Source organism: Onychostruthus taczanowskii, unplaced genomic scaffold (genome assembly GCF_017590055.1).
Source record: "Onychostruthus taczanowskii isolate IOZ18803 unplaced genomic scaffold, ASM1759005v1 scaffold33, whole genome shotgun sequence".
Taxonomy (NCBI): Eukaryota; Metazoa; Chordata; class Aves; order Passeriformes; family Passeridae; genus Onychostruthus; species Onychostruthus taczanowskii.
In genome coordinates, this window is record NW_024500683.1 from 7,906,371 (window position 1) to 7,921,059 (window position 14,689).

General features: G+C 36.0%; 1 protein-coding gene across 1 annotated transcript in view; it reads right to left on the bottom strand.

Annotated features, from left to right (window-relative positions):
- Window positions 1-3,662: 3,662 nt before the first annotated feature.
- The window catches only part of HCRTR2 (hypocretin receptor 2), a 31,586-nt gene continuing 20,559 nt past the window's right edge, over window positions 3,663-14,689 (bottom strand). Inside the window, exons 4-8 of the mRNA XM_041410702.1 lie at window positions 12,360-12,475; window positions 7,882-8,102; window positions 6,350-6,471; window positions 5,071-5,271; window positions 3,663-3,856 (exon numbers count right to left, since the gene is read on the bottom strand). Coding sequence (XP_041266636.1) covers window positions 3,663-3,856; window positions 5,071-5,271; window positions 6,350-6,471; window positions 7,882-8,102; window positions 12,360-12,475 — 854 coding nt within the window. The remainder of the gene's footprint in view (window positions 3,857-5,070; window positions 5,272-6,349; window positions 6,472-7,881; window positions 8,103-12,359; window positions 12,476-14,689) is intronic.

A 14,689-nucleotide genomic window follows, 5' to 3' on the forward strand; every position in this document is an offset into this window, starting at 1 on the left:
GTGAGACAAATTCTAGGCTGGAAAGCTAAATTTGCCTTTGCCTTGAACCATTGTAATATGCAGCAGTAGGTTATGATACGTCATTGAGTGAGGTCTGACTTAAAGAAATGTTTGGTGTATTCTCCATCCTATAAAACACTCTCCAGGTTAATAACACATATCAGTTTTGCTAAAATCAGAGAATGAGATGGTTCTCTCTATTTAGTCCAGAAGAAAAAGAAAAACATTGTGGTTTTGGAGGTGGAGACAGGGAGATATTATCTTGCATTCATTGTGACTGCAAGGCACAAGCTTATCACTACAGTGACAACAGTATAGGAGAAACAGGTGAGAATATCAGACCTTCAAGACTGTGAAACATGTTGAGAGGCAAAGCACCATCATGATGGTGGCACAAGAACTTATATCTGCAGGAACAAATATGCTGTGATTTAAACCCTATGTTTAATGCCGCTGTGGACAAGCAGAAACAATGGCATGAGAACTCTGTTTCTCCATGTATCTCCATTTCAATAGTGGAAATATTAGAATAACAAAGCAGCTAGAGGTAGCAAAGCCCAATGATGGCTCAGATTTTAGATAACATTCAGTATTTATATGCTGTATAAGAAATGTTCATTCATTATACACTGTCTTCTCACAGCTATTTCTATCTCCTTTGCTGGCTACTGCTCACTGTTGGGTTTATTTCTCCCTGTGATTATTTTAATTAAAAAAGGGTATTTCTTGAATTTTGTAAAACTAAAGAAATAAAAGCATAGGAATATTTTCATAAAAAAAATTTATTTTTGAATGAAAAATCTTTTCATAAAAATAACCAGATATTTATCTTGATAACCATATTTCACCAATATTTAGCTTGATGGCCACAGTCTCTGGCAAATATTAATTAATGCTCTCTAGCTATCCTTAGAATTTCAAATCTGATATAACATCTGATTGTATAATTTGTGTCTGAAAGATATGCTGTTTACTCAATAGAAATTGTCCAGAGAAAACCCAGAATCATTTGCTAATGAATGTCTCATATTTTATTTATCTTTTCCACACAAAAAGTACTGCTAAGTTAAAGTTGTGGTTAAAAGAAATTCCCAGAACTGTTGCAACACTTTAATTCTGGACATCTAGGTGAAAATAAGAAAGGATAAAAAAGAGAACCAAGATATGCTTTCTCTTACAAAGACAAAATTAAGGCCAGAAGCTCCCCTTCTAACACAGCACAGAACACCTCCAAAAACTGCCATTGACCTTTAGTGATGTTCTTGCCTCAGAACGAACTCAGCTAACACAATTTATCCCCCTGGCATTAAGGTAGCAGCAAAAAGAATACAAATTGTGTCAGCAGATGGTATTCACCTCCTCGTTAGAAAGATGCCAATTAGGATTTGTCCATGAGCATCACTAACGTCGATATTTTAGTTCTTTCTTTGGTGGCCCAGGTAGGAATACTGAACCCTTTTCCTCTCTGCTTGTCTCACAGGGATCTGGGAAACACACCTGGCAAGGCATAGAAATTTTGCTGGCCTTCCACACTGACCCATGACCTTCTATGTTTGAAAAGTATATATTCTCCCCTCTTATGCTCTCCAAGTTTTCTTAAATAACCTTTGCTTTCTACGTTGTCTTTATTCAAGGATAATCTAAAAATTACATTTTACATTTTCTGAAATAAAAATATAGGTTTCCCAAATTTGGGCATAACAGACATTTTTCAGCCATGGACTGAGATACTTTATGTTTCAAATAAATGATTATTGATAATTATTTTGCAGCTGGGTTGCTATACTAGTTCTTAACTTTATTACTATTTATTTGCTTATAACTAAACAAAAGAAAAGCTTAGAGGATTTTTAAAATTCCGTTTTCCCATATCTGTAATGTTTTAATTCAGCAGGTGTTTGTTCAATCATTTCAAATTATATAGAAAAAATATATATCTTGGTCAACACTCTTTAACAATTCTGTATTTGCCATGGTTGAAGAATAAAAATAGCCTTCTTATGGTAAAGGAATTGCAATAGCTATGAAATCAAATCCTGCTGTGCTTCCCACAGTTATTTAGGTTTTATTTTTCTTAGAAGAGATGAAGCAAAATAATTTCTTAAAATAATATTGATATAATATCGATACTTAAAAATGAAGCTTACACATAGGAATATTGAAAATCCTATTATTTTATTTGATATTTAAACATTCTTTCCATTTAGATATTTTTCTTTATTCTTTTTTAATTAAAAAAAGAGTATTCTCCATTTTCTCTTTAAATAGAAAACTTTAATATCCAAATGAATGCAAATCCCTTTCTCTCACTTAACACCAATGTAAACTAGGAGGAATTGCAACAATGTCAAGTAAAACAGCTGTTGGGGAAGGCTAAAGCATAAAGTGATATAGCACTTCATAAAACTATAGTTGCCATGATAGATAACACATTGCATGACATTAGGTAAAAGATTTTTAGAAAAAATATTTACAAAAGGTAATCCAATAACACCTGCTCGATTAATAATTGGCTTTATAGAAATATTTGAATACATGAGACTGTCTTCTTCCTACACCAAACCCTTTTTAATAAAAACATCCTCCCTCTCATCTTACCTATTCTTTTGAAAAATCTGGACTGAAATGCAAGAATAGTGCCACAGGGAAATTGTATCTCAGGTGCTGATAATTAGACTTTTTCTAACCAATAGACCACATTCTTCTAGAAGACTAAGTCTCCACTGATGCACCATGTTCATCCTTCAAGGAGAAAAATACAATACATAGTAGGAAGCTCCAGGCCAGAGAGATTATCCCATAAATAGATATATAGATTTGTAAATTGATTGTATCTTTAGTATTAAATGGCAGTTGAGAGAGAAGTCATAAAAATGAAAGACAGCTAATGTTTCCTACGTTAAAGATTTTCAGAGATCTTCTGGAGCAACACTTACACATTATGGACTAAAATGAGCTACCAAAGTTAAAATGTCCAGTCCTTCAGAGGTGCTGACACTTGTTATTCCTATTGGCCTGAGCAGGAAATTTGAGCCTATAGCACCTTTGAGCATCACATAAGTTTTATTTAAATGGTTACTTTTTAGGCACTCTGAAAAAAATAAAAGGCTGTTTAAGTGTAATCTTATGAAAATATGTGACTTTCAGCACTTTGGATTCACATCTTAGAAGCAGGTCTGTACTTAGAAAAGTAATGTGGACTCTCCCCAAATCAGTCTGAAGTGAAAGTTCCATAATAAACATAGAACTTACTACAAGTGGATTTGCAGAAAAGAAGTGCAAATTAATATCACTAGTGCATAAGTAAGCATTCTTTGTACATGAGTCAATCATTTATAGAAAGAGGATATAAATAAATGATGTTTGAGCCTTCTTTCAAATACTTAGATTTCTTTATATGATACATTTTATAACATTTCACAGCATCTAAAATATATAAAAATAAATATCTACAATATTTACAAAGAATGATACAATCCAATCTTTAAAAAGAATTGTAAAGACATGTTCTTTAGCTCATACTGAGGTAAGTAGGTTTCTGTAAGACTGAGAAAAAAGAGGATAGGCAGTTATTTTGAAGGAACCCCTTTGTCCAGTTGTAGTCTGTACCACAGCTAAAAGCATGTGACACTCTGTGGCAGTTGTAGTGCTTTGAGCCAAAGTCATCCTTGCTGTAACTCCATCGAAGTAAGTTTAGTTATGCTAGGGACAAATTTATCCCACTCTGCATTCTCTGTTTTGACAGTGTCTTCTGCAGAAACCCTCATGGCTTCATCTATATTTGAAGTCATGTTCATCCCAGGTATGTGGAGATGCCGTTCTGCTGACTTCAATGGGCTGAGCATAGCTGGGATATCTGTAATAAAATAAAGATTTTAAGATCATTTCACTGCTTGTATCAGGTGGCTGGATAACTGACTCTCTGATTATCTCTCTCTGAACACTATGCAGTGATAACCTATTAATAAAATGGTCTTCCAGAAAATGTTTCAAATTGCATTTGAAAATTTGCAATGAAAGCTTCTTGACTGAAGACTAAGGGCTTTTCTGATGCATAAATCTTGATTTTTTTTTAACTTTTCAACATTTTCATGTGTTCTACTACTTATTAATAGGCACTATTTAGTAAATTGCCCTGTGGTTCCTTATCAGACCAGCAGAGCACCACAGCTTCCTGTTTGTAAGTCACTCATGGAATCACTGATAGTTTGGGTTTGAAGAGACATTTAAAGACCATCTAGTCTAACTCCCCTGCCATGAACAGAGGACAGAGAGAAGAGAATAAATGAGAAACAAAGGGTAAAACATAATTTACAGCCACACTGTCATATGAGTTTCATATTTGTAACTTTGCTTGTGCCGTACATAACGGAATGGCACTACTACTGAATTCAGGTGAAAAACCCCACTCCTTCTACTTTTCCTTCAAGTGAAAAGTGGCTTCCCAGCTGCTCCTGAACACGTGCAATACCCTACCTAACATGAAAAAGAACAAAAAATTTTGGAACATAAATTAATATGAATTTCTTATTTGATCAGCTTAACTCACACCGGAATGCACGCCAAGCAGATAATTTGAAATAATAAAGGACATTATGGTTGTTCAATCTCTACAGCCAATTTTGATTAAAACATTTGTTATAAAATATACCACAACTTCAGCTAATTAGATGAGAGTAGAATACAGCTGTTCATAAACACAGTCCAATGATAGGGAAAAAAATTTTCATACTTTCAGGTACTTGTTCTGTATTTAGTTAGGAGTCTAAAAGAAGTAGGTATCCAAAGAAAATATTTGTATAAAATATGACTACTTTTTTCCTTAGCTATCTGCAACACAACTTGAAATAAATGTGAAATTTTCTTCCCTCATTATATAATCAAAGTTATGGCATATTCTATAAAATATTTCTTTTAATTTTCTTTTCTTACAGTCAGTTCTTAATTTTAAACACCCTTCTCTCTTTGTGCTCAGATCCCAATATTGATGGATACAGAACTAGAATTTACTTCTATGGGATCAAAAGACATAGGGACCAGTATACTAATAGTGGGTAATAGATGCAGTACCATTTGATGGAATTGTGTTTATGTTGGTCAATACAACGTGTTCTGAAAGTTTTGAAACGTTATCAAAATTGCTGATCTGGGTGGTCAAGGATTTCCGACTCTCTGTACTGGCACGACCTCTGTTGAACCGTTCGTCACGGTGGCTGCGAATGCCAAAGATGCAACAGGAAAATGCTGCTTTAAATTCTTCTCTAAATTTCCCTGTCAACCACAAAAATGACTCATGAAAAAATTGTACTATAAACGCATTTCATCAAACTTTATAGATTCGGATATAAAGGTGTTATCTAAAGCAAAATTAATGTGAACCACCCAGATGCTCTTCTAATGCAGAAGCAGAAAATCACAGTTTAAGCAACTTGGAGAAAGACAGAAAAAAGACAACCTTTCTAAGAAGACTAGTGAGGTGTGATGTGAAGACAGAATTATTCTTGGCTTAGACAAACTAGAAAGATTAAAGAAACTATCTCATAGATAGTCTGCTGATTATTTACATATGTAACAAAAAATAATTGAGCAAATATAGGCTTGAATGATTGAATCCTTACTTAATACGTGAAATGAGAGAGCAGGGCTAATCTATGTTTTATCATTAATAGATTTTAAAAGAAGATTCACAATGTTTGACAATCCCATGCTTTTGGGGCTCAGAGGACATTGTTCAGATCATTCTCATACTACACACCACAAAAAACTACAGTGGGCCGATATGTAGTGAGGATCAATAGAGTTTTGTCTCCCTGTATTTAGCTGCAATACTACCAGGTCAGGTCCTGATTCTGCTCTACAAGCCAAATGACACAAATATAAACTAAGACAAATCTATAGTAGTAAGTAAACAGCATCCTGGCTGGGACTTTGAAGCTGACCCTACTTGGCACTGTCTGGCCATGCAGGTACTATTAAAGACTCATAGCGTCCAAATCCCAATACTTGAATGTAGCACGCCAGCTGGGGACAGCACCCGGACTGTGCTACCTGCCAGAGAGCACCCAGGACTGTTTAGAGGAATGGTAATTGTTTCACATCAAAGTGCCAGGAACTTCACTAACACGTTAATGTCACACTCTAGCACTTGGACTCAGGCCCTGGCACACTCTAGCTTACTTGTTGGTAGACAGTCTGAGGGTAATGGGATACTTCAGGCAACTTCTTCTGGGAAGAGGATCTAGCTCCCACTGGAGGAGCTGAGCTGAAGTTACACAGTTATTAATTTTTGCTATGGTTCATTACATTCAAATTATACATTAAACTTGAATTCCAGGTAACAGTAACTTACCACTGAGGAAGTTATAAATAATCGGATTGGCTGCACTGTTTGCGTACACAAGCCAGTGTGAGAATGTGAACCAGGCATATACAGTTTCTCTGTCATCAGCATGATTAAACATCCCCAAAACCCTACAGAAAGAGAAAAGCAAACCTGAAAAATGGCAAAAGTAGAATTCATTTAAAAAGATTTTACAACTTCTAGCCTGGTTTTATCTCTGATGATCTATTTGCAGTACCACAAAAAGGCTGATTCAGCAGTGCTCTCTTACTTTAGAGGAAGAAATCCTCTCCCCAGCCCTCAGCCTCCTGTCTTGGTGGTTTGGCACAACTGAGACTTTACTATGGTGAACTTTTCTGCCAAGCAACTAAGGTCATCTGGTGTCACATAAGCCAAGAAAAGACAGGACAAGCTGCTTTTGATGTACTTATGTCACTGAGCTTCCTGGCTGTCGGCCCACTCCAAGACGCTCTCTAGGCCACTCTCCAAATATCTGGAATTGAAAAGGCATTGAACTGGCCCAAACCTGAGGCTGCCATAGGAGCTTCTGTCTTCCAGGGAAATCTGCATTTCTCAGACTCTTTACATGTTACTTCTGACATTTCAATGAAAATCTAACTCTGGGCCTACACTGTTATTGTTGAGGCAGCCTGTGTATTTCCTCTGTTTCATGTTGTAGGTGGTGTGAACCATCTTCTGGAAACAGTTTTCTCTCTAAATTTTCTACAAAGGGACTTGAGAATGAAAAGTATTTCAATTAGGCCTCAAGGAAGGGCCAGAATTGAGTGGGATGTATTTAAACTTTGAAACTATCCCTTAAAAACTAAAATGTTCCAATAACACTCCAATTTAAAAAGCACCAATAGCATGCTCATTGTTGTTAGGATATTCAAATCTTCTGCTATGTGCCATTATTTATTGGTATTCCAGAGGGCTCATGAGGTGCAACTTTACCAAAGCCTCAGTTTTTCAGGCACTGTACAAAAACCAAAAGTGTACACAATTACATACAAGATGCATGGAGAGAAAAAGATGAAAAATTAAAATACAGCTTCATAGGACCAATGGAAATGTTAGTCTAAGGTCTCAAAACTGTACATGAGTAGCTTAGATTTGAACTCAGCATTTCACAGTCCTTGGAGCCAAGCCACAACACTGCACTCTGCTGCTAACCTTCAGCTGCTGCTTTAGGTGACTGCACTTCCATGGGGGCATTTACAGCAAACAAGCTGTAATGCCACGTACATGATGAGGTTTAGTGAGGAGATAGGTTAGATCATTTTCATGAGGAAGATCTTGTTAATAAGAGTTCCACAATCTGACCTCTAGTTTAAGTACTATAGATAGGTTATATATATACATATATATATTATATATAATATTTTCTTGCAATGGTGTGCTTATTTTCCACTTCTTTATGATGCAATAAGTAAGCTTATCCTTCAAAAGTATCTGTCAGAATAAAAGGAATCTTGTAACAGAGAATTCTGTTTTTAGACAGAAAGCTTTACCAAGTGTTTATATGTTGAGATAAACTTTACCTTTTCAAGACATTAAGGATGCTAATTGGTAGGTAGCAAAGTGCAAAAACCAGAAGGACAACCATTAGCATACGTGCTGTTTTCCTTCTTGCACGAATCTGTTTTATTTCAGCTGCCACAGCACTAATCTTTGACTTTGTTGATTGTCCCAGCCCTCGGGGCTGTGCTGAAGGCTGCTGAGGCTTCCATTTCTTCTGAACAACAGAAGAAGTTCCTGGGATCTAAGGCAAACAAAATAAGGGGCATTTTGGAAAACATTTAAAAAACCTGATTCTGTCTGCAGATATAACAAGAAAAATTGACACCTTAACATACACAATGTAAGCTCACAGGGATAAAAAGGATTTTTTAATTAATTTAAATGATGTAGCTGCAGGGAACAAATTGAATTTCAGACACACAAGAGGGACTGCATAAAAAATTGTGTTTTATACACAGATATCAACTGATGTCCTCAAATTTTCTTTACTTCCCACATACCTTGCCTTGCCTGCGTCTTCAGACTATCAAAATTATCAACCCTATTGCTGCAATTACATTGCTATAAAGTTCTTCATTAAATGTTTTGTTGTATAGCAGAGTAGTTTTTCCCATTAATATGCTGCTATACTAAACAGTTTTTCAGCACTGGAAAACAGGGATTTAAAGCCTGCATAGCTTTAAGTGCCATAAAACTTCCATACATGCAACCTATATGACAGTGAAGTAGCTGAAGAAATAATCACAGCTGAAGTGTGGATCTCTCTGCAAAGTTCTTCTAAACTGAGGGAAATAATGGAAAAGTGCCAAGACACAGGAAGAATTAGATTAGTCAAAGACATGTTGCAATGAGTTGCATGTAGGACCATGCTATTAAAAAAAAAAAAGTTTTTTTGTTTTCTGTGCCCTCACATAAGACAAGCCAAGTAAAACAGTTTTGCTTCGGTTCTTCTAAATTGCTTCCTGCCTGCAGAAAAACGTGAAAGACTGCAGATGTCAAGGACTTTCACAGTGAACTCTATTACAATTACATTTATAATATTTTCAATGTCAGACAGTGTGAAAACCTTTTGGCTAGAAATACAGTTTTATTTATGTGTAGTACAATTGTGTGTAGGGTGACTAATCTCATGAGAAATATTTCAACTTCAAAAGTATCAGAAAAGTTCACATTGTCTATTGTAACTTTTTTTTTTTTAAACAGGGCTTATCCAGACAAACTGACCAGAAAATTATGAAAATTTTGTATTCATTTAAGAAAGATAAAAGTAAGCTAAAAAGCATGCACATTCAGAATAGTTCTAGAAAAGCTACTATGTCAGGGTTTTGTGGGGTTGGGTGGGGGTTTCTGGTTGTTTTTTGATTTTGGTCTATTTACTTATTTGTTGGCTGGGGGTGGGGGGGTATGTGTGGGAATATCTTCAGAGAAGCCCTTAGTTCAGCATTTATGTACACATCAGACAACTATTGGAACATTTTGGGAAAGTTGCCATGTAATGAGCAGGAAATCCAAGAAGAAAAATTTGGGATAAGTTATATAACATTTAGTCTTTTCTAATGTATCCATGGATTTAAAACAACTCAGCCCCTTGCACGAAATCAGCAATTACCAGCTTGACAATTGCACATCAGTACTATTGCACAGGATTTACCCTACTTGGCTGTGGGGCGTAGCAGAGAAATGACAGAATGAGAGCAAATGGTCTCAAGTTAAGCCAGGGGAGGTTTAGATTGGATTTAAGGAAAAATTTCTTCACAGAAAAGGTAGCCAAGCCTTGGAACAGTTTGCCTAGGAAGCGGTTGAGCCACCACTCCTGAAGATATTTAAAAGATAAGTAGAGGTGGCACTTAGGGACATGGTTTAGTGGTGGACTTGGCAGTGTTGTGGTTGATACGGTTGACTTCAATGTCCTTAAAGGCCTTTTTCAAGATAAATGTTTCTATGATTCTGTGATTCTGTATGTACAAGTAGACACAAGTGTACACATGGGAGCATAATGCATATATTTGCTTGTCAGTAATTAATCAGTCAGAGAGATAATTTTGAAGCATTTGTGCAATTCCAACGTTTTATGAAAAGCCTATTAGCTGTGAATAAACAAGCACTAAAATCTCAAAGAAAATATCTCAAACATAGTATCAACTTGCAAAGACTGGAAGGGTATATTTCAACTACCAAAAAGAAAATGGATAAAGTTCCTAATTATTAATACAAACGTGCTTTAGTGTCAACGCATTTGGATATCAGAAAATTTAAGGATACTAGGAACTTGATATTACAAATTGTGTATCAACATTTTAATCATATTCAGTTCATTCAGTTCTATTTGTACAGAAGCTGTTTTCAATCTTCTTAAAATCCACACAAGAACATAGACTTCTAAATTACTATTTCCTTACTAATAATTAAAATTAATGACTCAAAATTTCTAGTATTTTTTGCAAGATTGTGCTTGTCTTTATAAAGGTGAATCATTAATTCAAAGATCTGCTTGATTTACACAATCAGAAATTTTAAGAGCTATTACACAAAGTAGAGCAACAATAACTTGTAATTCAGTCTTCTATGTTTCATCTGAAAATTTTCATGCACAACACATTACATTTTAAAAAATAACCTTTAGAAAAAATGTAGGGCATTGAAAGCATCCACTGTTAGTTGTGTTTCTTCTATCATGCACATCTGAAAGGCTCATTGTACCTTGCAAAAAGATCACCATATTTAACTGAATTTCTGGTAAACAGCATGATTTTTCATTGAAACTGCTACCAAAGAATACATTTAGAGCACTTCATTCATTTGTGCTACATGACTGATTAGAGCACACCTGCTGTACTTAGAAAAGTGCCTGATGCCTGCAGCCAAGTCACCGTTGATAATAGATGTGCAGTGGTTGTAATTTCACTTAGTGCCGCCTCTTATACATAGTGCTATCATCTAGGCCAGGCAGAGACAGCTGTAATTTGGCACCACTGATAGCACTAAGCCTGTAGTAGATTTTCCCTTTTGTTACTGAAAAACAAAGGATCATCCTCACCTTGCCAGCGTGCAAGATGAATAGGGAGAAGAAATATCGTGAAGAACCAATAGATCAGCTAAAACAACTGGGGAGTGGAGGTGGGGGGAACCCAAAAAAAAGGGTTGGTTTTCAGTCATTCAACTTCTGCTCTGCATCTGAGCCAGCAATTTCAACTACATGCAAGTTAAGAACAATTGCTTTGCATTAACTTAGTTAATGAAGAACTTGAGAGGGTAGGTAGATTGTAAAGAAGGTATAGAAGAGAAGGTTGAGAAGGATTATGGTGATAAAATCATTGGGTAATACAGGACAGAGTCAGTAAGGCAGAGCATATTAGAACTATGTTTAGACTGAACTTAATAACAAAACTAAGCAAGAAATCCTTTGCTCTGGAGAAGAGTCCCCTCAAACTGTAAAGGTTAAATTTTATCTCCAAGCCATCTTGTTATTTAATCTTATCAACCTAAGAAATTAAAAGCAAAAATAATAATTTAAAGCTGACAAGCAGGATAAACAGAAATTCTGGTTTAACCTAATCTGATTAGAAGTGACAAAAATTGCTCTTATGACTTATGGACGATAACAAAAAGCCTTAAAGTGGATTTGATATTTCCTGTTTATGAGCTACTTGTGAGAGATATGTTCTGTCAGTATAAGATTTGATTTTTAATCATAGGCATATTTAGAAATACAAAGTCTATTTGTGATTTCTCTGATGAATCATTGTGAGCTGCATGAAAAATGTTCCTGATCGGACAGGTATTTTCCCCTGCCCAGGACAGCCTCAGAATTGGATGGTATCAAACATGCTGGTGAGAGAGAAGTGATTCATGCCCATATGTTGATGGAAATATGAACAATATTAGAGCCACTTGAGAAGGAATATCTTGCATTATTGATTTCTTGCCTGTATTTTCTATTTGAATCTTGAAAGAAAAAAAGATGTTCACGTTAGAAATTGTGTCAATTATTTGTCATCAATTCACAACAAATGTTATTGGTAACAGCCAGCTTCACATCAGGCAATTCCAGTCTGCCAGTACTGATAGCTGGACCTTCTAGTTTACATTTCATTCAGATTGGACCTGCCATCAACTGAGTAAGAAAAGTAAAAATAAAACTAGCAAAATTAGAAGGAGATTTTAGCAGTATAAATAAAATCACCTGAGGTATTTTGGCAAACATTTCAGATACAGTGAGAGAGATTTTCCTTCTACCGATAATCAATTTTTCTGATGCCTTTTGCTTTCTTTCTCTCCAAGAGAAAGCCCTTCATAGACAGGAAAAAGCTGTTCACTTTCTGACTGCCTTCATTTTTCAATACATCTCAATGCCTATCCAGGGTGGCTGTATACCTGCATGGGTATAAAAAGCAAAGTCCTAAGTGACAAAATGGAGTTTATAAAGGAAGAGGCTGTACATGGTAGTCTGCACAAAGCTGCAAGGGCAATTGAACAGAACCAGTGCTAAGTGACTTACCTGGCGACACCACAGCTTCCGGAATATTTGCAAATAGGCCAACACCATAAGACACAGTGGTGCCATGTATGTCACCAGAAAAAAACATGTGTGATACATTTTGGGGTAAACCTCAGCTGGAAAGAGAATTCAAATAGGAAAGGTGCATTTAAATATATATACATTTCAAAATCACCTTAAGAAAAATTGTTCATATAGATATGCATGTATTTTTCAAGACAACAGGAAGAGGTACCAAATAATATTATGGTCAAGATTGGTTTTTTTAATCACTTCTAGATACATTCTATTAGAAACATGCTTTTTATCTCAAGGATCTCCTATATCACATTACTGATTTCTTATCATCTTATTACTCTATGTACAGAGTCTTAAGAAGTTTTACTTTTTGTTAAAACAGTGATGGATTAATTTTGTTATGTAAAAATGAGAAATTTTTCTATCTAAAAATAAGTAAGTAATCAGCCAACCTACCTCGTCCTTGGCATATTGAAAGGTTGTGTAAGTGTCATTAGTTTTAATTCTGCAAAGGCTACTATGTATCCCTGAGTAAACTGCACAATCCTCTCCTACAAAGAGTGCAACTGCAAACTACAGCACACAGGACACTGATGGGAGGAGGAGAGAACGCATTTCATAAATCACTCACTGGTGGCAGAATATATCTGATTAAGAAGCAATAATTAATTATTATGATTAAGTTTTTAAAATAGAATCAATCCATTCAAATGCTTCAAACCTAGGAAAACTCCGAGATGTTTTTAAACTCAGATTAAACAATGAGTTTGGTAGTGTTGTGTTCTAATTTCCCATGTATATATTTTCAAAAGATAACTTATGAATGTTATTTGCTTAGAGAACACATCTTAGAAGTGCTGTGAGTGTATTGATTTTTAAGAATGTTGTATTTTAAGCTCCATTAGTAGTTTACACCAGAATGTGCAGTGCCTTGTCTTCTATTTTGTAACATTAAATATAATTTGCTATTACCAACAGTTGGTATTAATTACAACTTAACATCTGTGGATGGCCTCAGACAATGAATGAACATTTTGGACATAGTAGAAGAGAAACTGCACCCCATGAGCAGTTAAATTGCAAGGTAATCCTAAACATTGCATCTTGGATAAAGAAGGAAATTTTGTGTCAATTTCTGGAATTCCCAAATGTTTCAGGATGATAAAATCTGCAAGTGAAATCCTGTATTGATTTATTTTTAATTTAAAAAAAATTAAAAAAAGAAAAAAGAGGGGGAAAAATAAAAGGGGGAAAAAAAAAGAGTTACATGAGATCAAAACTTTGGTGCATCAGAATTATTTTCTGCTTATTAAATTGACTGAGACTGTGTACCCTATCAAAGAAGAGCATGTCAGGAGAATTTCAGAGCTTGTTCAGACAAAGATAAAGAAAGACTTGCCCCACAATCCTCATAACAGGGAGAACACCATAATGTAAATTCCAGGATCACTCTCAAATGCAGACTCAAGTAATCTCACACTTGCCATTGGACCTGAAAGTGCCTGATGGTACACCCAGAAAACCTTCAGTATCAAGGAGATGGAAACCTGCTACAGCAAAATCCAGCTGATGTTCATTCCCAGCAAAGGTAATAGAGATGCTGCCACTGACATTTGATAGTTTTGATAGATCAGGGTTCAAAAAATTCAGATGAGTAGTATTTGACTTCTTACTTGCTCCAAGATCCTGTAGCAAACCTGTTTGCCAGCTCCTAACTAGCAGCTGCAGCTACTAATTCTTGTCAATGTCCCTGGGGGAGCCAGACCATTTGGGGCAGGTTTTATAGATTTGGCGTTAACCTGAGACTATATGTTGATTGATGATCTCCAACTTGCTTTTGCATTCCAGAAAATGCAGCCTCACAGCAGTCCTGCTAGCCAGGGAAGTATTGACATGCATGCTTCACAGGTGGAGAGATTACGGAGAAACTGGAGCAACGTGACTTACTGGGATCACAGGAGGTCAGAATGGAAAGTACATTCTTTGTGCTCAGGAGGAGGTGCCACCTGCCTCATCAATGCTCTGCCGGCAGCCGGGCCCCTTTCAGGTAGAAGGACGGTACATATTTAAAAGGCCATCTGGAGTTTATGACTTCCAATTTAGCATTCCAAGTAAAGTAAAACATTAAATGAGCCTAGCTATCTACAAAGAACTGAGGACCAGGTTGGAGGAAGATCCCAACACTTGCCTTTGAAGTTTAGCCACCTGGAAAGTGCCAGCTGCTAAACATCAAAGGAAACCTGTCCCTCCTCCACCCAGGGCAAAGCCCTTTGCAGAACTTTTCCCTAAGAAACATGACTCTGTTTAGCTTC